The 22,902-nt window shown below is 38.7% G+C and overlaps 1 protein-coding gene across 1 annotated transcript in view; it reads right to left on the bottom strand.

Annotated features, from left to right (window-relative positions):
- The window catches only part of spn-E (tudor domain containing 9 protein spindle E), a 421,802-nt gene that overhangs the window by 260,199 nt on the left and 138,701 nt on the right, over positions 1–22,902 (bottom strand). Inside the window, exon 14 of the mRNA XM_090376707.1 lies at positions 20,939–21,043. Within this exon, the coding sequence (XP_090232833.1) occupies positions 20,939–21,043 (105 nt within the window). The remainder of the gene's footprint in view (positions 1–20,938; positions 21,044–22,902) is intronic.

Raw genomic sequence — 22,902 nt, 5'->3', positions numbered from 1 at the left:
TCGTACAGAGAATCGATCATAAAGTGAGGGTCCACCGTATTTTTAACTATTTACATGAAACTTCACATAATTGGGGCAGTCACTGAAATGGGCCAAAATGCATTATCCTAATGTGTCCCGAATAACCGGAATCCACTGTATTTAAAAAATGAAGTTTGCCTGATAGTCAGATAGATTTACTTTAAATAGTCTCCTCAACAGTGATTCTAATGTTTCTGTAACTTGTGGTTGCTTTCTTGATAGGCTTCTTTTGGAACTGCTAATACTTCCTGTGTCACATTAGCATTAGCAGAGGCATTTGATGCAAGAAACCAAGCTTATGCAGCACCAGCCAAACAAATAAATAAATAAACAAATAAATAAATAAATAAAAAATAACCACTTCCACTTCACCCCTCTGTTCGTTCGAAATACCTGTCCAGCTGAGCCTTAAACTAATTTAGGCTATCAACTTCCACGACAAGGGATGGAAGTCTATTACACCAATCAACCACCCACTGTCTAAAGGCAAATTTCCTTACGTCTATCCTACATCTGTCTTTTCTCAATTTGAATTTATGCCCTCTCAGGTGATTATTCTGAGCAAGAGGAAGAATCCCATCAGCATTGAGCATGCTCAAACCATTCAAGGCTTTATACATCTCTATCAGATCACCTGGCCAGTGCCTAGTCTCCAGACACTGTAATTTGCAAAACTTAAACCTTTCTTCGTAAGAGCACCCCTCTGTTCCATTCATTAATCTTGTTGCCCTTCTCTGTACTCGTTCCAGCATCTCTACATCCTTCTTGAAATGAGGCCTCCAGACCTGTATACAGTACTCTAGATGTGGGCAGACCATTGCCTTATACAAGGGAATAATCACCACCTTATCCCTGCTAGAAAAATTCCTATATATCATCGACAATACACCATGAGCTACTCTTGCAGCCTGTTGCACTGCTCAGAAAACTTCATATCTGCCTGCAACTACCCCCCAGGTCCCTTTCATTCTCTATCACTGTCAGTGTAGTACCACAGAGTTGATACGTTGCTCTGGGGTTGCTGTTTCCCATATGTAGTACTTTACATTTGTCAATGTTAAACTTCATTTGCCACCTCTCAGCCCATCTGCTCAACCTTTCCAGATCCTGTTGCAGTAGCATAGTGTCAGTAGTGTCCTTGACAACCATGCCAACCTTCATATCGTCGGCAAACTTGGACATTAAGCGTGATATACCATCATCAATATCATTTATAAATACAGAAAACAATAATGGACCCAATACTGAACCCTGAGGGACTCCACTAATAACATTAGTCCACGATGGGCAGTGTCCATTGATTACCACTCTGTCTTCTTCCCCTCAACCACCCCTTTATCCATAGCAGCAATTTGCTCCAATGCCACACTGCTCCAATTTGTGCAGCAGTCTTCCATGTGCAACAGTATCAAAAGCCTTTCTAATATCCAAGTATATAATATCAAAGTTATTCCCTGCATCCAGTTCTTTTGTGACTGCATCATAGTATCCAATCAAATTGGTCAGACAAGACTTCCCCTTAACAAAACCATGCTGTGTCTGAGCTATAACTCAAGTCTTGTCTAGATGATCCTGCAGTGCTTCTTTAACCAGTGCCTCCATTAATTTTCCAGGAACAGAAGTTAAACTAACAGGTCTATAATTACTTGTGCTGCCCTTTGATCCTTCTTTTGAATTGGGGTCACATTTGCACATCTCAAATCCATGTGTACTTCCCCTGAGTCCAAGAAAGCTCTCATAATTATAGTTAAGGGTTTGCTTACTTCCTTTGCTGCCTCCTTTAAATATAACTGGATAGATCCCATCCACCCCCACCCCCAGGTGCCTTTCTTGTATTTATCTTCAACAATTTCTCCTCCACTTTACTCTCAGTTATTACAAGATTCTCTAGCTTACTGCCAGAGTTGAATACACCTCTGGCATTCCCCTCGCTGAATAACTCCTCATGTGTGAATGTCGATGCAAAATATTCATTCAGTTTGTTAGCTACCTGAGCAGGATCATCAACAGTTGACCCATCGATATCAAGTGGACCAATCTGATTCATCCCCTTCCTTCTAGAGTTAACATAAGTAAAGAACTCTTTGCTGTTTTTCTTTGCATCCCTTGCCAAAGATTTCTCGTAATCTGCCTTTGCCTGCCTAACCTCCTTTGTAACTAGGTTACAGATCAACTTGTATCTATCAACTTGTATCACGTATTAATTTGTATGTATCCCATGCATTTTTCTTCTCTGCCATATGTCTCATTAGTTCATCTAACATCCACTTAGGCCTAAACCTTGAACAATATTTCTTAGTTGGTATGTAAAGCCTAGTAGCTTCAAAGATAAGTTCTTTGAATGCTTCCCATTTTGAATTTGCTGTTGGTAACATCATCAGTTGGTCCCACTGTATAGAATTTAAATACTGTCCCAGTCCATCGTAGTCGCCTTTACGAAAGCAATAACCCTTCCCTTTACCCCTAATGGTAGTTACTTCTGTGAGTAAATCCCACTTCAGCACACTGTGATCACTGCCGCCTAGTGGTTCATTTACCTGCAGATTCTTAATGTATGAAGAATCACTACTGATAATCAAATCAAGAGTATTACTCGCTCTAGTTGCCTCCCGAACATGCTGATGTCGAAAACAATCATCCAATAAATCCACAAAAGCCTTGATAGTGTGTGAGTGACCAGCCCCCAAATTCCAGTCAATATCTGGGAAATTAAAATCCCCCATTATAAGACTCTGATTTACTGGCCCACTCTATTTCCCCGTACAGTTTCTTATTATACTCAGAGTCATTAGGCCTATAGCACACTCCTACTCTCAATTTTGATCTCCCAATGCTTATGTCATACCAGACTGACTCGACACTGCACTGTCCAGCAATGTCGACTGGCTTCACTTCCTTGGATTTTATGTATTTCTTAACTAATAGCATAACCCCTCCTCCCCTGTCTATCCTTTCTGTAGACATTGTACTCCCCAAATTCCAGTTCTGCATTCCTTATATCTGTGTGACACCACGTCTCTGAAATCCCCACAATATCTGCCTTTGATGTTTTGAGCAATACCTCAAATTCATCAAATTTATTTACTAAACTCCTAGCATTGGTGTACACGCAAGTATACATGCACCTGTTCTTTTTCTTAGCTACCCTAACACAACCTATGTGTTTATTTGTATCCCAATGGTTCCCAGCAGTCTCTGAAATATCCTGCATCTTATTTTCCAGGCTGCAGCTCATTCCAATAGAAGCAGTGCACAAATCACTTTCACCTCTGCCAGTGGCTACTGTTAATCTATTAGTCCTTGTATCCCCCCAATTTAGCAGTTTTCCGACCCACCTAACACTGCCTCGATAGCATCAGCAAACATTCTTGAACCCTTTCTATTTAAGTGTATCCCATCCCTGCAGAAGCAGTCTCTCCTGTTAACAAGTACAGACCAGGCTGAAAAAAACTCTACCCCTTGAGCCTTGCACAATCCTTCCAGGGCTGAATTGATCGACAGGGCTCTCATCACTGAGAAAATTCACTGAGGAAATTATTCTGAATAATTTCCTCAGTGAATACAAATCTGTGACCTTTCAAAGGAGATTTGGAGTGGGGGGGGGGGAACCACAGGAAGCTAAATTCCATAAGTATGCAGATGGGAAGGGATGAATTACTTAGCAAGATGATGCAATACCTTGCTTCATCTTGTTAAGTAATTAGCAGTTCAAAATACGCAGGAATTCTTTGAAGCTCACTTTACCGGTTATCCAGATTTTGTATAAACAGCATCAAACAATCCCTATATAACTGTTTTTTTATTCCTGGTTCACTGTATGCAAGGAAATTTCATAATAAATAATGCCCCACTGGGTAAAACAGTATAAGCATAATTATCATATTTGACCAAGACTGCCATGTTTTTTGTGCCTTGTCTTCACTGATGATTGGGCGTTTATTTCTGAACCACAGCCAAACAGCTGCAACCACTAATAATGATAGAAGTGTGGGTTAGCAGCAGTATTAGAATATTGATAAAGATCCTAAGGAACTTGACACTCTCTGTGATCATCATGCTAGGACAACTTGATGCTAAGCTAACTTGGCTGAAACAAGTCACATTCCTAAATCTTGAATTAGAATTCACCGACTTGTTCCATAAAAAATGCCATTTTCAGTAGCAACTTCATGGATAGTTAAAGACCAATCACTCCTGATCATATTGTGAACAAACACAAGTAACTGAATCATTAGCACAGGCATATGATGCAAAAAAGCAAGCTTACGCAGCATCAGAAAAAGAAAAAAAAAATGCTCCCATTTCACCCCTCCGTTTGTTCCAAATACCTGTCCAGCTCAGCCTTAAATTTATTTAGGATATCAACTTCCACAACAAAGGATTGAAGTCTGTTCCACCAACCAACTACCAACTGGATAAAGGCAAACTTCCACACATCTATCCTACATCTGCCTTTCCTCAATTTGAATTTATGCCCTCTCAGTTGATTATTCTGAGCAAGAGGAAATATCCCATCAGCATTGAGCAGGCTCAAGCCATTCAACGCTTTATACACCTCAATCAGATCACCTTGCAGATGCCTAGTCTCTACACACTGTAATTTGCAAAACTTAAGCCTTTCTTCGTAAGGGCAACCCTTGATTCCATTCACTAATCTTGTTGCCCTTCTCCGTACTCGTTCCAACAACTCTACATCCTCCTTAAAATGAGGCCTCCAGACCTGTATACAGTACTCAAGGTGTAGCCTGACCATTGCCTTATACAAGGGGATAATCACCTCCTTATCCCTGCTAGAAATATTCCTGTATCTCATTGACAAGACACCATGAGCTACTCTTGCAGACTGTCTGCACTGCTCAGAAAACTTCATATCTGCCTGCACAATTACCCCCAGGTCCTTTTCATTCTCTACCACTGTCAGTGTCGTACCTCACAGTTGATACATTACTCTGGGGTTACTGCTTCCCATATATTACTTTACATTTACATTTGTACTTTACATTTGTCGATGTTAAACTTTAGTTGCCACCTCTCAGCCATTCTGCTAAAATTTTCTAGATCCTGTTGCAGCAGCGTACTGTCATTAGTGTCCTTAACAACCCTGCCAACCTTTGTATTGTCTGCAAACTTGGACATTAAGCTTGATATACCATCATCAATATCATTTATAAATACAGAAAACAACAATGGACCCAACACTGCACCCCGAGATACCCCACTAATAACATTAGTCCACAATGAGCAGGGTCCATTAATTACCACTCGGTCATCTCCCACTCAACCATTCCTTTATCCACAGCAGCAATTTTCCCCAAAGTCACAATGCTCCAATTTGTTCAGAAGTCTTCCATGTGCAGCAGTATCAAAAGCCTTTCTAAGATCCAAATATATGATACCAAAGTTATTCCCTGCATCCAGTTCTTTTGTGACTACATCATAGTATCCAATCAAATTGGTCAGGCAAGACTTTCCCTTAACAAAGCCAAGCTGTATCCGAGCTATAACTGAAGTTTTGTCTAGATGATCCTGCAGTGCTTCTTTAACCAGTGCCTCCTTTAATTTTCCTGGAACAGAAGTTAAACTAACAGGTCTATAATTACTTGTGTCTCCCTTTGATCCTCCTTTGTGAATTGGGGTCATATTTTCACATCTCCAGTCCATGGGTACCTCTCCTGAGTCCAAAGAAGCCATCAATAATTATGACTAAGGTTTGCTTACTTCCTTTGCTGCCTTCTTTAATATAACTGGATAAATCCCATCCACCCCGGGTGCCTTTTTCATTTTTATCTTCAACAATTTCTCCTCCACTTTCCCCTCAGTTATTACTAAATCATCTAGCTCACTGCCACAGTTTAATTCACCTCTGGCATTCTCCCTCCCTGAATAACTCCTCATGTGTGAATGTAGATGCAAAATACTCATTTAGTTTGTTAGCCACCTTAGCAGGATCATCAGCAGTTGAACCACTGATATCAAGTGGACCAATCTGATTCATCCCCTTCCTTCTCGGGTTTACATAAGAAAAGAACTCTTGCTGTTTTTCTTTGCATCTTTTGCCAAAGATTTCTCGCAATCTGCCTTTGCCTGCCTAACCTCCTTTGTGACTTGGTTACAGACCAGCTTATATCTATCATAGGCTTCTGTGTCACCTGTTAATTTATATGTATCCCATGAATTTTTCTTCTCTGCCATATGTCTAATTAGTTCATCTGACATCCATTTAGGCCTAAATCTTGAACAATATTTCTTAGTTAATATTAAAAGCCTAGTAGCTTCCAAGATTATTTTTTCAATCTTCCCATTTTGAATTTGCTGTTGGTAACATCATCAGTTGGTCCCACCAGATAGAATTTAAATACTGTCTCAGACCACTGTAGTCACCTTTACGAAAGCAAAAACCTTCCCTTTACCCCTGATAGTAGTCACCTTTGAGTAAATTCCTGTTCAGCACACTGTGATCACTGCCACCTAGTGGTTTCTTTATCTGCAGATTCTTAATGCATGAAGAATCACTACTGATAATCAGATCCAGAGTATTACTCCCTCTAGTTGCCTTCCGAACATGCTGATGTAGAAAACAATCATCCAATAAATCCACAAATTCCAGTCAATATCTGGGTAATTAAAAGCCCCCATTATAAGACTCTTGTTTTCTGGCCCACTCTATTTTCCTGTACAGTTTCTTATTATACTCATCAGAGTCATTAGGCCTATAACACCCTCCTACTCTCAATTTTGATCTCCCAATGCTTATGTCACACCAAACTGACTCGACACTGCACTGTCCAGCGATGTCGACTGGCTTCACTTCCTTGAATTTTGTGTTTCTTAACTAATAACATAACCCCTCCTCCCTTCCTATCCTTTCTATACACATTGTACTCCCCAAATTCCAGTTCTGCATTCCTTATATCCGTGTGACACCACGTCTCTGATATCTCAATAATATCTGCCTTTGATGTTTTGAGCAATACCTCAAATTCATCAAATTTTTTTACCAAAATCCTAGCATTGGTGTATACGCAAGTATACATGCACCTGTTCCTATTCTTAGTTACCCTAACACAACCCATGTGTTTACTTGTACTGCAACGACTCCCAGCAGTCTCTGAAATACCCTGCATCTTGTTTTCTAGGCTGCTGCTCATTCCAATAGAAGCAGTGCAAGAATCACTTTCACCTCTGCCAGTGGCTACTGTTAATCTATTAGTTCTTGTATCCCTCCAAGCTAGCAATTTTCCGACCCACCTAACACTGCCTCGATAGCATTAGCAAATATTCTTGCACCCTTTCTATTTAAGTGTATTCCATCCCTGTAGAAGCAGTCTCTCCTGTTAACATGTACAGACCAGGCTTAAAAAAATTCTACCCCCTTGAGCCTTCCACAACCTTTCCAGGGGCAAATTGATCAACAAGGCTCTCATCATATACTCCCTCCTATCTTGTCTGGGCAGAATTGCAGACACTTTCAAATTCAACCATAATTCACAGCTCTTTTTCAACGGTGATCTGTACTTGTTAATTCCACCGGTCTCCTACTCTTAATATCATTAGTGCCAACATGTACAACAATATCACCTTTTGAATCACTGGGTTCTTTGACAGTGCACTTCCCCCTAATTTGGAATAAAAGTTGTTTCAAATTTATTGTTCAGTAAAATCATTTTAGAAGGCAACAAAACACAAAAAAAAAACACCTATTGAATGCAAGCTAATTTAGACCAACTACAGATAAATTTGAAATTCATACATTGCCATGTGTGGATGTTGTGGCACTATGATATGGCAATTTCGAAATAGAGTCAACCCCAAACGTTTTGATAAACATCATACGTTTCTCTGTACAAGGCTTAAACACAATTAATTTTTTTTTAATTTCATGAATAAAGCCACAATTGTATAAAAAAAAAACCTCATAGTCATGTGAAGATTAATTTCTTCCACATATTCACTTTTTTTTTTTTTTTTTTTTTTTACAGAGATCACAAACCATTTCATATAAGGTAATCAGGGTAACATTTTTATAAAAAAAAAAAAAAAAACCCCTTCAAAAATGTATTTTTTTATTTTAAATTAAAAATACCATTAATATAAAGAGAACTCAAAAAAGATATATATATTAAAGGAATGAACTTAAATGAAAAACTCTTCAAATTTAAAAATAGTTATTTAATCTTTAAGAGCATTACTTACTGATAAATAACTTAAATAGCCAAACACTACTCTATACAATGAAGCAATTTAGTTCTAGTTCTCCAATGGCAAAAAATTCTTTCCAAAAATCCAGACTTTTCATTATGGAAAACTATTTAAACTAACCCCTATCAGTTCTTAAATAATAATCAACAATAATGTTTTATAAATGACAGGATTACATGCCTGATATCACTTCAAACAATTGATACATGCAAATCTGGCTATAAATTTTAGTCTGTGCAGTAAATAGCAATTGAAAGAACCATTTAAGCAGAGAAAGTTCATATGGAGCAGTATCAAAATTACATATTTTTTTTTTAATGGGAGATCATGGGTGACCATCACATTGGTTGCACATGATCTCCCCTTAAAAAATCCATGCTGTGATTTCCATGTAATTGCATTCCTCTCAAGATGATCCTGCAAAACACTTTTCCAATGACTGACAGAATTATTTTCCTTAAAACAAACTCAGGTCTGTAATTCTCACTTTGCCCTTTGACCTCCCCTCCCTTTGCAAACAGGAGAGACATTTACACATCTCCAATACATAATGACTTCCCCCTGAATCCAAAGATGCTCTCATAATAAGGAAAAATTGTTTGCTTGGCTCTTTTGCTGCTTCTTTCAATATAACAGATAAATTTCATCAGCTCCAGGTACTTTTACTTTTAGCTGCAATAATTTCTTTTCAGTTATTACAAAATCATTTAGCAAGTTATAAATTTATACATTTGGTATGGGGCATATAGGGGGGAACAGTAATTCTGTGTGTTATCAGACACTGTCTAGATGGAGCCAATATCCTTCTATTTTAGAAGGTTTAGGAGAAGTCCAGTTGGCCTGCCTCCCTAAAATCCATTCATGCACACCTTCACATTGGTAATCCCTGTTACATCACTTTGGTGGCTGTTGTTGTTATTTGGTTTTTAAGAGCATTAGCAACTAAGGCCATATTGCTCCGGGATATGCGGTGGTCATTCCCTGACCTTTCTGCATCCTCCGTATTTAGTGGTGACGGGCTCGAACCCCGGTCTAATCAAGAAGCGTGTCTGCTCCTTCCCACCTGGCTACGAAGCGCCTGTTTGGTTTTTAGGAGCATTAGCAACTAAGGCCATATTGCTCCGGGAATATGCGGTGGTCATTCCCAGACCTTTCCGCATCCTCCGTATTTGGTGGTGACTGGCTCGAACCCAGGTCTAATCAAGAAGCGTGTGCTACGCACTGCTGCTCCTTCCCACCTGGCTACGGAGGCACCTACTTTGGTGGCAACGAGCATATAGAATGTTTTCTTCAAGATGCCTGGTTAGCATGAAGAGTAAAAGACCAAAACCCCCAGCACTTTATTAAATGACCCTCAGTCCCCAGAGGCTTTCACTCTCCCTATTATGGCAGTGAGAGGATCAGCGTGGAAGCAGAGGGTGCAAAGAATCTCTGGGTATGACCAGGCTGCCATGCATGGAAACTGAACTTGGCTTACAATGTAAGCTCATTCATCGGTGAAGACAGGATATTAGAGCTGGAAAAATAATTAGAAAATGTGTATTGGAATATCATCGGCTTGGCTGAAACAAGAAGAAATCAATCACTTATAAGTTTATTAAATGAAAATCTGCTGTTCATGGTAACAGTGAAAAGAGAGGTGAAGTTGGTTTTCTGGTCCATAAAGATATTAAAAAGAACATTTTGAAATTCAAAAGTACAACAACTCAAGATTTCTAAGAGGTACAAATTAAAGAATATAATGATATATGCACCAACTCAATTTGAGCCATGATGAAAAGTTGAAGAAATGTACATGGAAATTGAGACTTCTAGATGAACAGAAAACTCATTACACCATCATTATGGGGGACTTCAATGTTAAGGTTAAAAAGAGTTCAATGCTAAGGTAAAAAAGAGCACAGAAAGGGAAACTATATGAAATTTTGGAATTGGTGAAAGAAATGAAAGAAGTGAAAGACTTGTGGAATTTGCAGAATCTTGAGGAATGTCATTTACATTAGTAATGAATTTTTCAAGAAAAAGGTGAAAGTGGAAAAGCCCAAATTGATTAACAACTAATGAAATAGACTTCATCCTCACTAACAAAAGATATATTGTGAGTGATGTTACCATTCTGAACAAGGTAAATGTTGGAAGTGATCACAAAATGGTAAGATGCACATTTGATATAGATGTAAGAAAAGAAAGAAGGAAATTGACTCGAGTAAATAATATGAAGATCTCTGAGATAACAGAAGAGGAGAAAAAGCAGTTTGTACTGAAATTTAAGAACAAGTTTGAGCTTCTACAGACCTTTCAGGACCAAGATATCAACGAGGAATACAACTTTCTGAAAGTGATAAAGCCAGAGAAATCTATATATAAAAAGAAATCCAAAGAAGAAAAAATTAGTCAAGAAACCATAATGAACCGAAGACAACAAATGAAGAGCAAGATAAAAGATGACAAGGACAAAATTCAGTATAGAGTTATGCAAAGCCATTAGAAAGAGACTCAGAGGATATAAGATTTAACACAAGAAAAATAGAACAAGCATTAAGGGAAAACAAAGGACTTAAATCAGCAGTTATACAGAAAGACAAATGATACCAAATCTGAAGAACAGTGATGGTGTAGTCATATATAGCAGAGAAGGCATAATTCAAATAGCAGAAGACTAATATAAAGTATTATATAAGGAGCAAGGGAATAATGCCAGCAGTGGAGAAGATGGATCACAAATTAGCAACACATACAAACCCAATATCCTTCCTGATGAGGTAAAACATGTGTTGAAGAAAATGAAGAATCAAAAAGCTCCAAGTGAACATGAAGTTACCAAAGAGTTGTTAAAATTAGGAGGAACAGACATGACACAGAAAATTATAGACCAATTAGTTTGTTGTCCCACATCTACAAGTTGTTCACAAGAGTGATTACTAACAGATAAGAAAGAATACTTGATGAAAATCAATCGAAAGAGCATGCTGGCTTTAGGACAGGATTCTCAACTATGGATCACCTTCACATAATATACAGCTAATGGACAAAGCAAATGAACATAAAACACCATTATGCATTCCATTTGTGGACTATGAAAAGGCATTTGCCTCCATATAGCATAAGGCAACGTTTTGGGCAATGGAAAGACAAGGCATAAACATCACATACATTATGATATTGAAAAAAAAATATAGAAAACACTACTTCCTTTATTAGACTAGATAAAGACAGTACTCAATTTAAAATTGAGAAAGAAGTTCAACAAGGGGACACAATATCTCCCAATTTGTTTACTGCTGCCCTTGAAGAAGCTTTCAGAAGATTGGACTGGTCCTAGGAAGGAATCAATGTGAATGGAGAGTACTGAAACCATTTATGATTTGCAGACGACATTGTGATCATAAGCGATGATCCTGAAAAATTATAGGAAAATCTTAAAGATGAATTTAGTAAAAGCAAAAGTAATGATTAGCATTAGCAGAAACATACGATGCAAGAAAGCAAGCTTATGCAGCATCAGCCAAAAAAAAAAACCTCCCATTTCACCCCTCCATTCATTCCAAATGCCTGCCCAGCTCAGCCTTAAATTTGTTTTGGCTATTAGCTTCCACCACAAAAGATGGAAGCCTGTTCCACCAATCAACTACTCGCTGGCTAAAGGCAAATTTCCACACATCTCTTCTACAACTATCTTTCCTTAATTTGAAACTGTGCCCCCTCAGATTCTTAGTCTGAGCAAGAGGAAGAGTCCCATCAGATTCAGCTTGCTCAACCCATTCAAGGCCTTATACACCTCAATCAGATCACCTCGCAGGTACCTATCTCTCCAGCCACCGCAATTTGCAGAACTTAAGCCTTTCTTGGTAAGAGCACTCCTTTGTTCTCCTCACCAATCTTGTTGCCCTTCTTTGTACTCATTCTAGCAACTCTACATCCTTCCTAAAATGAGCCCTCAAGACCTGTACAACATACTCTAGGTGTGGCCTGACCATTGCCTTGTATAACAGGATAATCACCTCCCTGTCCTGGCTAGCAAAATTCCTATATATCATTAACAAGAGTCCACTGACTTGCCCTGGCAGCCCATCTGCAAACTTCAATATTTGACTGCACAATTACTCCCAGGTCTTTTTCACTTTCCACTTCCTTGAGTGCAGCACCACACAGTTGCTATGTTTCTCTTGGGTTATTGCTACCCATATGCAGTACTTTGCATTTAAACTTCAAACTTCAGTTGCCACTTCTCAGCCTATTTTCCCAACTTATCGAGATCCAGTTGGAGTAGCATACTGTCTTTACTGTCGCTCACAACCCTGCCACCCATTATGGTGAACAAGTATGCCACAGAAAGGGATATAACCATTGAAGGAGCAGAAATTGAAAAGGTGGATTCATATACTTACATTGGACAAGTCATTAGCTATAATAGTTATAAAAGCTGAAAGTCAAGAGATGAATGAATTTCGGATGCATAGCATTCAGAAAATATAGTCACATACTGAGAAGCAATGTCCCAATTTGTCTGAAACGTAAAATAATGAACCACTGTATACTCCCCACCATGACTTATGGAAGTGAAACTTGGGCACTAACCAAAAGAATGGAAGAGAAGCTGAGAACTACACAGCAAAGAATGGAACGAATTATACTGGGAATCAGACTGTTAGATAAGAAGAGAAACACATGGATTAGGCAGCAAACTCAAGTAAAGGACATTCTTATCAATACTAAAATGGTCTAGGGCAGGACACAGTGCAAAGACAAGACAAGACATTAGTGACAAATGGACTAAGAAAATAAACTGAATGGTAGAACAAAACCTGAAAGACAACGACAGAGATGAACAGATGAAATTCATGAGTTTGTGGGTAGCAAATGGATGGCCATTGCATAAAACAGAAGGAAATGGAAAGTTGCTGGAGAAACCATTCCTGCAGTGGATTGAAAATAGCTGATGATGATGACTACACAAGTACATAAATAGAAAACAACTCTATTATCACGCATTTCTATTTTGCAACGTACGGTACAACAGCACACCTCAGAGTCAACTCTTTAATGAAAATAAACAGAATTTAAAAAAAAATTTAAATCTAACTTTAATGTAGTTTTATTATATTTTTGTGAAAACAAAAAGTTCGATACAAATTTAAACTGTAAAATGGTAGCTCCAGGATAGATCAGCTAAATTTTGCTGGATTAAAAAATTTCCATCTGGTGTTATGAATGTGGATAGTTAGAATAAATTTCAGTAAAGATCAGACAACTTATTAGAGGAAATGGACAAAAGGGGTACAAAAAAATTGCACCAAAAACCTTAAAACTAACTGTTTAAAAAAAAAAAAAAATTTAACTTATTCTTAAATTCTGTTTAAGAAAAAGTTTACTTTTTTGATTTTAATACCAAAATCCTAATGAAGATTAAATGAAATAACTTCAGCATTAGTATAGGCATATGATGCAAGAAAGCAAGCATATGCAGCAAAAAAAAAAAAAAAAAAAAAACCTTCCACTTCACCCCTCCGTTCGTTTGAAATACCTGTCTAGCTGAGCCTTAAATTTATTTAGGCTGTCGACTTCAACAACAAGGGATGGAAGACTGTTCCACCAACCAACTACCCGCTGGCTAAAGGCAAATTTCTGCACATCTATCCTACATGTCTTTCCTCAATTTGAATTTATGCCATCTCAGGTGATTATTCTCAGCAAGAGGCAGTATCCCATCAGCATTGAGCATGCTCAAACCATTCAAGGCTTTATACACCTCTATCAGATCACCTCGCTGGTGCCTAGTCTCCAGACACTGTAATTTGCAAAACTTAAGCCTTTCTTCGTAAGAGCACCCCTCTGTTCCATTCACTAATCTTGTTGCCCTTCTCTGTACGCGTTCCAGCAGCTCTACATCCTTCTTGAAATGAGGCCTCCAGACCTGTATACAGTACTCAAGGTGCGGCCCAGCATTGCCTTATACAAGGGAATACACACCTCCCTATCCCTGCTAGAAAAAGTCCTGTATATCACTGATAAGACACCATAAGCTACTCTTGCAACCCATCTGCACTGCTCAGAGAACTTCATATCTGCCTACACAATTACCCCCAGGTCCTTTTCATTCTCTACCACTGTGAGTGTAGTACCATAGAGTTGATACATTGCTCTGGCGTTGCTGTTTCCCATATGTAGTACTTTACATTTGTCAATGTTAAACTTCATTTGCCACCTCTCAGCCCATCTGCTCAACCTTTCCAGATCCTGTTGCAGCAGCATAGCATCAGTAGTGTCCTTAACAACCCTGCCAACTTTGTATCATCTGCAAACTTGGACATTAAGCCTGATATACCATCATCAATATTATTTATAAATACAGAAAACAACAATGGACCCAAAACTGAACCCTGAGGGACTCCACTAATAACATTAGTCCACAATGAGCAGTGTCCATTAATTACCACTCTGTCTTCTGCCACACAACCATCCCTTTATCCATAGCAACAATTTGCCACCAATGCCACACTGCTCCAATTTGTGCAGCAGTCTTCCATGTGCAACAGTATCAAAAGCCTTTCTAAGATCCAAATATATAATATCAAAGTTATTCCCTGCATCCAATTCTTTTGTGACTACATCATAGTATCCAATGAAATTGGTCAGGCAAGACCTTCCCTTAACAAAACCATGCTGTGTCTGAGCTATAACTGAATTCTTGTCAAGATGATCCTGCAGTGCTTCTTTAACCAGTGCTTCCATTAATTTTCCTGGAACAGAAGTTAAACTCAAAAGTCTATAATTACTTGTGTCAGCCTTTGATCCTCCTTTGTGAATTGGAGTTACATTTGCACATATCTAGTCTGTGGGTACCTCCCCTGAGTCCAAGGAAGCTCTCATAATTATGGCTAACTGATTGCTTACTTCCTTTGCTGCCTCCTTTAATATAACTGGATAGATCCCATCCACCCCAGGTGCCTTTCTTGTATTTATTGTCAACAATTTCTCCTCCACTTTACCCTCAATTATTACAAGATCATCTAGCTCACTGCCAGTGTTTACTTCATCTATGGCATTCCCCTTCCTGAATAATTCCTCATGTGTGAATGTAGATGCAAAATATTCATTTAGTTTGTTAGCTACCTGAGCAGGATCATGAACAGTTGAACCATCGATATCAAGTGGAGCAATCTGATTCATCCCCTGCCTTCTAGAGTTTACGTAAGTAAAGAACTCCTTGCTGTTTTTCTTTACATCCATTGCCAAAGATTTCTCGTAATCTGCCTTCGCCTACCTAACCTGCTTTGTAACTTGGTTACAGATCAACTTATATCTATCATAGGCTTCTGTGTCACATGTTAATTTATATGTATCCCATGCATAAATTTACAAATATATTTCACCTAAAATATACCATACAAATTTTTATACTTATTCTAAGGAATAAAAAATCACTAAATCAAAAATTGCAGATGCAGCAAAGTCATGCAACATTAGAGTTATACAGTGACTTCTTAATTTACACAAGGGTTACATTCCGAAACGTCTCACGCAATTTAAATTTACGTATAATGAAAATAAACAAAAAATGCGATAATAGGCCTATGAGAGTAACTCTCACATCTACCTAAGTTTGGTTGGAAGGCTAGGCACTCTAAAGAAAATGATGAGCAACCAAAGAGATTCAGTCATCTTACTGATTTACTTATTTATTATTATTATTTATTTTTTTTTGTACAATAAGGAAAAGTATAACCAACTATAACCAAGATATACAGTACAACACAAACAAAAATTGAGATTGATTGATTTATGAGTTCTTGGCGCAAGATCTACTGTGGCTAAAATGCGCTTTGAAGATTTTATATGGCAGTTCTCAAAAACTGAGAGAGAGAGGTAGAAAGATTGGGATGGAGGTTGGCCTTAAGCAGATTTATGAAAAGGATCATCATGATCCATAAGGTCCTTGAGGTTGTCACAGACATTCTCTCAGATTTGCCAGACAAGCTGCACTTGCTAACTGGGAGTCTAAAATGCTGATGGAACTGATATTCGGGTGACACTCAAGTCAAATGGACCCAAATTCGGCGAAGTCCAGAAGGTCTGTGACAACAAAATCCTCTGCTTGCACCTTCATGATGGTGAGACTGTTAGTAATCCTGGGTATAACCTCCATGCACAAGTACATGGTGGGTGACCACCCAGGTATGAACCAACGTAAGCAGGGGTTGAGGTGTGGTGCCCACACCACATGGAGTAACGCCACCCCTTTATGTTACCAGGCAGTACTAGGTGGTAGATGACTCTCATCAACCGGTGCAATACCACCACTTTGCTTATTGGAGGCTTGAAGTGGTGGAACCTATGTTTAGTCTAGAGTTAAATTCCTGTCAACCATTCCCTATCTCCTCGATCATGCAGTATGATTGATGACTTTTGACGTTATCATGAACATCGTGCAAAGATCCAATATTCCTTACATTTCGAGGGTAGAGCTCTAAAATGGTGTTTGCAGGCCGGCCTCTAGTTAGTACACCGGACCGAACATATTGATAACTCTCTAGGAGGTTTCCTGATCAGCTAGTGTATAATCTTGTTACCTCTACTCTGCCAGATAGTGACTGGAGGGAGTCTGAGTAGTGTGTATGTGGTGAGCATAGTCGAGGCCACGTTATGTCAAGGATCTGGGTATATTCTTCACCTATGTACGCCATATACAAAAATTTCATTACTTCATACAGCATGTCCCACCCACTTTTTCTTACTATTGAATACACCATGAATTGTCAAACTAATAGAGCAAGCTTATCTGCTAAAAGATCTAAACCTCCCAAGCACTTCCTAATTCATTTCACAAATATACGTGGTCTCAATTCTAATCTCAACGATGTCCATTTCCACTTTCAGTCTGCCAAACCCCATGTACTTTTTCTGACAGAATCTCAGTTATCGGTTGATTCAACTACTGCTTATCTCAGATGCCCAAATTATTCGCTGTACGATTCCTTTCGCATCAAAGGTGGTACTTGTGCATATGTCCGTTCTGATATTCCCTGTCAGAGACTTGGCAATTTGGAATCTCCTCTCTTTAATTCTTCTCTATTGTCTCTACCGTTCTCCCAATTCCACTAATCACTTGGAGTTCTTTGACTTCCTCTCTTTGCAACTTGACTTTCTCCAGTCCAACTTTCCTAAGAGTGAGGTAATTTTCCTTGGTGATTTTAATGTTACAACTCCAGCTGGCTTCCGTTTTCTAGTCACACTGACCCAGCTAGTCGAGATGCTCAGGCTTTTGCAATTACTAATGACCTTGCACAGATTGTTCATTTACCTACAAGAATACCAGACAATCCTAATCATACAGCCCATATGCTTGATCATTTTCTCACAAACAACCCTTCTAAGTACACAGTCAAAGTGAGAGGTCCTTTAGGCACTTCAGATCACAACTTGGTGATTGTCTCTTCTCCAATGGAACCTTTATCTCATGGCTATTCCCAACCTTGTGTTGTTTGGCATTACAAGAATGCAAAATGAGATGACCTGTGAGACTTCTTTTCCTTGGTCAGATTACTGTTTCAAAACTTCTGATGTCAACATTTGCTCAGATCGGGTCAGTGAAATTATTCTTGCAACAATGGAATCCTTTATCCCAACACTGCACTTTAAAATCTCGTCCTTTATCTAAACCTTGGTTTTCCAAAAAGTGTGCTAAGGCTGTTCAAGGGGAAAATATTTGTATTGATGTATTGTATTGATGATCCGTAAAACACCTCCCACCATTCCCAACACGCTCCTGTGTTGGGAATGGTGGGAGGTATCAGAAGGATGTCAGAAGGATTTTGACGAATCTTGATGCTAAGAAAGCTCCAGGTCCCAATGGTATTTCTCCATTTGTTCTCTAAACCTGTGCTCCTGAACTTACTCCTATTCTTTGCTGCCTTTTTTCACTTTCTTATTACAAAGGTGTTTTTCCTTCTGCTTGGAAATTTGCTCATATCCAGCCAGTTCCTAAAAAGGGTGACAAATCCCTCCCATCCAATTATCCCATTGCAATTACTTCTACTCTTTCTAAAGTAATGGAGAAATCAATTAACCACCAACTCTTAAAATACCTAGAAACCTTCCGTCTGATCAATGATCGCCAGTATGGATTCCATCAGTGTCAATCCACTGGTGATATTCTTTCTTATGTTACCCATTTATGGACTAATTGAATGGAAAGGTTCGGGGAAACACAAGTAGTTGCTCTTGACATCTTAAAGGCTTTCGATCGTGTTTGGCATAAAGGTCTTCTAAACAAGCTTCCATCTTATGGTTTGCCAACTGATTTTAGTAATTGATTATCCAGTTTTCTCTCTGATCGCTCACTGAGGGTGATGGTAGATGGCTCTGTCTTCTAACTTCTCCACTAATGCCGGTGTTCCCCAAGGTTCAGTTCTTTCCCCCACTCTTTTCCTCTTGTATATTAATGACCTTCCATTAACGGGAAATCCCATCCATAGTTTTGACGATGATAGCACATTGCATTCCACTTTCCATTTTGAGAAGCCTTGTCCTGCTCAATGAGTTTCAATTTCTTAAATGCCGATCTTTAGGTAATTCTCCAGTGGGGCAAAGACAACTTAGTTGATTTCAACCCTTCTAAAAATCAGTCTTGTCTTATATCTCGCAAAAAGGAGTCTTCTGCTCCTATGCTTATCTTTAGTGACACTCCGATTTCTAGGAAAAAATGATATATCTCTTTTGTAGATTACCCTGACTTCTAATCTCTCTTGGCACAAGCACATTCCTCTGCACCTAAAAAACTTAGTTTTCTCTTTCGTTCTCGGCGTTACTTTTCTTCCAAACAGCTGTTCACTCTGTATAAATCACAAATCCGCCCTACCATGAAATATTGTTCCCACATCTTTGGTGGTGCCCCTAAAACCTCTCTCAGGCGTCTAGATTCTATTCAGAAGAGGGCAGTTAGGTTAATTAATGACTCATCTCTAACAGAGTTTTTCTACTTGCAGTCTCATAGATGTACTATTTCTGCTACATGCCTTTTCTACAGATACTTCCATGGACACTGTTCTTCTGAATTGGCTTCTATAATTCCTGCTCTCTCTTTTAAAACAGTCCGAACATGTGCCGAGCCAACATCCATTTACTGTCCAACTTCAAACTCACAGAACCAACTTTTCATCTTCCCCCGTCTATTCATTCAACTGACGTTTCCTGGAACAACCTTCCTTCATGTCTTTCCTGAAAATTACAGTCTACAGAAGTTCAAGTCCAATGTCAACAAATATCTTCTTTTGTCTTCTCAACCTCCAACCCAAGCACAGTACTAAGTACTATAGGTTCTAATACCTCTCGTGTTTGGGGTTTACATTAAAAAAAAAAGATCAGAATTATGCTCTCTCAGATTTGGATCAAAAAGGTGGGATGGGGGTATTGCACAAACCTGGTTTTGATAGTGCTTGAACCAGAATTGGTTGCTTTGCACATTGCCTCTTCTCAGGGAACAACTCATAGTAGCAACCAAGTTCTAGCGTAACTTTATGTTGCACTTTATGGCTTCATCTAAGATTAGGGCCTTCATCTATAACATTTAATGCTTTCGATATTCCTTTCACCGTCAGGCTCTGTTCTTCTTTAACCTCTGGGCTTTCGCTCGCTGCTGCCTCCTCCTCCTCTTGAATGTGATGCTGCTCCAGAGCACATAGATCTTCATTTGACAATTCTTGATTATATGAATCAATTAAATCATTAACATCAGTTGCCTCCATTTCAGTGAACCCTATCTTTTTATCGAGTTTCATACATTTAATCTTTAGTTTGTGCATAATCTACATCAGTATCAAGCCTTTGAAGGATTTGCTAAGATCAGGACATAACTTATGCCGTGAACTTTGAATACGCTTATGTAGAACTTCAACACCATGCAGCATCAATGGATTTTAAAGCATCTTTTATATTAAAGGCTCACCAATATCGCTGCACACTCATCTGTTCATGGTCGGTCTTGTCAATTATATCAGCCAGAATACACTTTAAATACCGAGTCTTAAAAGATTTAATCTCATGTTGGTCTACAGGCTGGAGTATTGAGGTTGTAGTTTCAGGAAAAAAACAATCTTGATATTGGAACAGACATCAACAATACTGATCGTAACTGAGATTCAAGATAATGTCTTAAAATAACAACAATCATCCACCCTTTAGGGTTTCAGTACCTGCACATGGGCACGTATGACCTGTCGTAACCTTTTGGGGCACGAAGGTTTTGATAGTGATAAATGTACACAGGTTTCAGTTTATGACCCTCCATATTAGCACCAAATGAAGTGTTAGCTGATCTTTCACTGTCTTAAAGCCTTTTCAGCAATGGAAATATAAGTGCAATCAGGCTTTTTTTCCAATATAAACCTGTTTCGTCAAGGTTGAATATCTGTTTTGGGTATGTACTCCCCCCTCTCGTTGCACTTATCCATAAATATGGTTGCCACGTGTTATTTTACATTTGCATAATCCAAACACGCATAAATTAAGAAGTCACTGCACTTTGCAAGATGCAAGTTTGTTACCTAATCGCCACAATAACCAACAATCAAGTGAACAATAAAAATAAGTTTGTCTTAGTAGCAATGAAACCAAATAAGATTTACTTTTTGAGATTTATTGTACACCGAGTGATATTGTAATTTTTGATCTAGTGATCTAGAATATCGCATGTATTTCTTTCACATAACATTTAAAATACCTTTTCTTTGAGTACAGTTAGATTTTGAAGCCCATTCAACTTGCAAACAAGAATAATTGGTGTCAGGATCACTCATCATACTCTTTGTTAGGCAGAAATCAATTACTATTAAGAGAAAATGTTAAAATATTTAAATATACAAGAAACTATCATATTTAAAAAAGAACTGAAAAAGAAGTAATCAAAAGTAAGGAAACAATAAATACATTATTCAATATTATATACACACCAATGAGGCAAAACATTGTTTGTTTGTTGTTTGGTTTGTAGGAGCATTAGCAACTAAGGCCATAATGCTCAAGGGATATGCGATGTTCATTCCCTGACCTTTCCGCATCTGTCATATTTGGTGGTCACGGGCTCGAACCCTGGTCTAATCAAGAAGCGTGTGCTGCTCCTGCCCATCTGGATACAGAGGTGCCTCAAAACATTATGACCACCTACCTAATATGTTGTTGGTCCTACACGTGCAGACAAAACAGCTCGTACCTGTCGAGGCATGGCCGACACAAGATTTCTAAATGTATCTTGTGGTATCTCATGTAACCAGCAGATCCTTTAACTCCTGTAAAGGTCCGTGGTTGAGATGTCGCAGATTGGAGTTGCTCTTCCAACACAAACCACAGATGCTCGATGTCTGGGGAATTTGGAGGGCAGGGCAATACCTTTTTTTTTTTTTTTTTTTGAAAACTCCAATCAAGAGAGTTATTAGAACCTATAGCACTTAGTACCATGCTTGGGTTAGAAGTTGAGAAGACGAAAGAAGATATTTGTTGACATTAGACTTGAACTTCTGTAGACTAATTTTCAGGAAATACGTATGAAGGAAGGTTGGTTCTGTGAGTTTGAAGATGGACAGTAAGTGGATGTTGGCTAGTGGCAGGACATGTTCGGGCTGTTTTGAAAGAGAGAGCGGAAATTAAAGCCAATTCAGAAGAACAGTGCCCATGGAAATATCTGTAGAAAAGGCATGCAGCAGAAACAGTATGTCTATGAGACAACGAGTGGAGAGAGAGAGAGAGAGAGAGAGAGAGAGAGAGAGAGAGAGAGAGAGAGAGAGAGAGAGAGAGAGAGACTGTTAGAGAGGAGTCATTAATTAACCTAACTGCCCTCTTCTGATTGGAATCTGGAAACCTGTGGGAACAATATTCCATGGTAGGGCGGATTTTTGATTTGTACAAAGTGAACAGCTGTTTGAAAGAAAAGTAACGTTGAGAGCGAAAAAGAGAAACCAAGTTTTTTAGATGCAGAGGAAGCAATATTTGTAATGTGCATGTGCCAAGAGAGAGATTAGAGGTCAGGGTAATCCCCAAAAGAGATATATCATTTTTCCTAGAAATCAGAGTGTCACCAAAGATAAGCATAGGAGCAGAAGAATCCTTTTTTGCAAGATATAAACAAAACTGAGTTTTAGAAGGATTGAAATCGACTAATTTGTCTTTGCCCCAACTGTCCATACTGGAGAATTACCTGGGGATCGGCATTTAAGGAATTGGTAGTGGACATTCGAGAAATTTAAGCTGATTGAGCGGGGCAAGGTGTCTTAAAATGGAAAGTGGAGTGAAATGTACTGTCATTGGCAAAACTATGGATAGGATTTCCGGTCAATGGAAGAAGGTCATTAATATACAAGAGGAAAAGAGTGGAGGAAAGAACTGAACCTTGGGGGACACCAGCATTAGTGGAGAAGTTAGAAGACAGAGAACCATCTACCATCACCCTCAGTGAGCAATCAGAGAGAAAACTGGATAACGAATTACAAAAAACAGTTGGCAAACCATAAGATGAAAACTTGTTTAGAAGACCTTTATGCCAAACACAATTTATGCCTTTGAGAGCAACTGCTTGTGTTTTACCAAACTTTTCCATTGAATTTGTCCATAAATGGGTAACATAAGCAGAATATCACCAGTGGATCGAGACTGATGGAATCCATACTGGCGATCGTTGATCAAACGGAAGGT

The sequence above is a fragment of the Mastigoproctus giganteus genome, chromosome 6 (assembly GCF_048544385.1).
Source record: "Mastigoproctus giganteus isolate SK-2022 chromosome 6, ASM4854438v1, whole genome shotgun sequence".
NCBI lineage: Eukaryota > Metazoa > Arthropoda > Arachnida > Uropygi > Thelyphonidae > Mastigoproctus > Mastigoproctus giganteus.
Note: the sequence above shows the minus strand (reverse complement) of the source record. Positions and strands in the feature narration are given on the sequence as shown.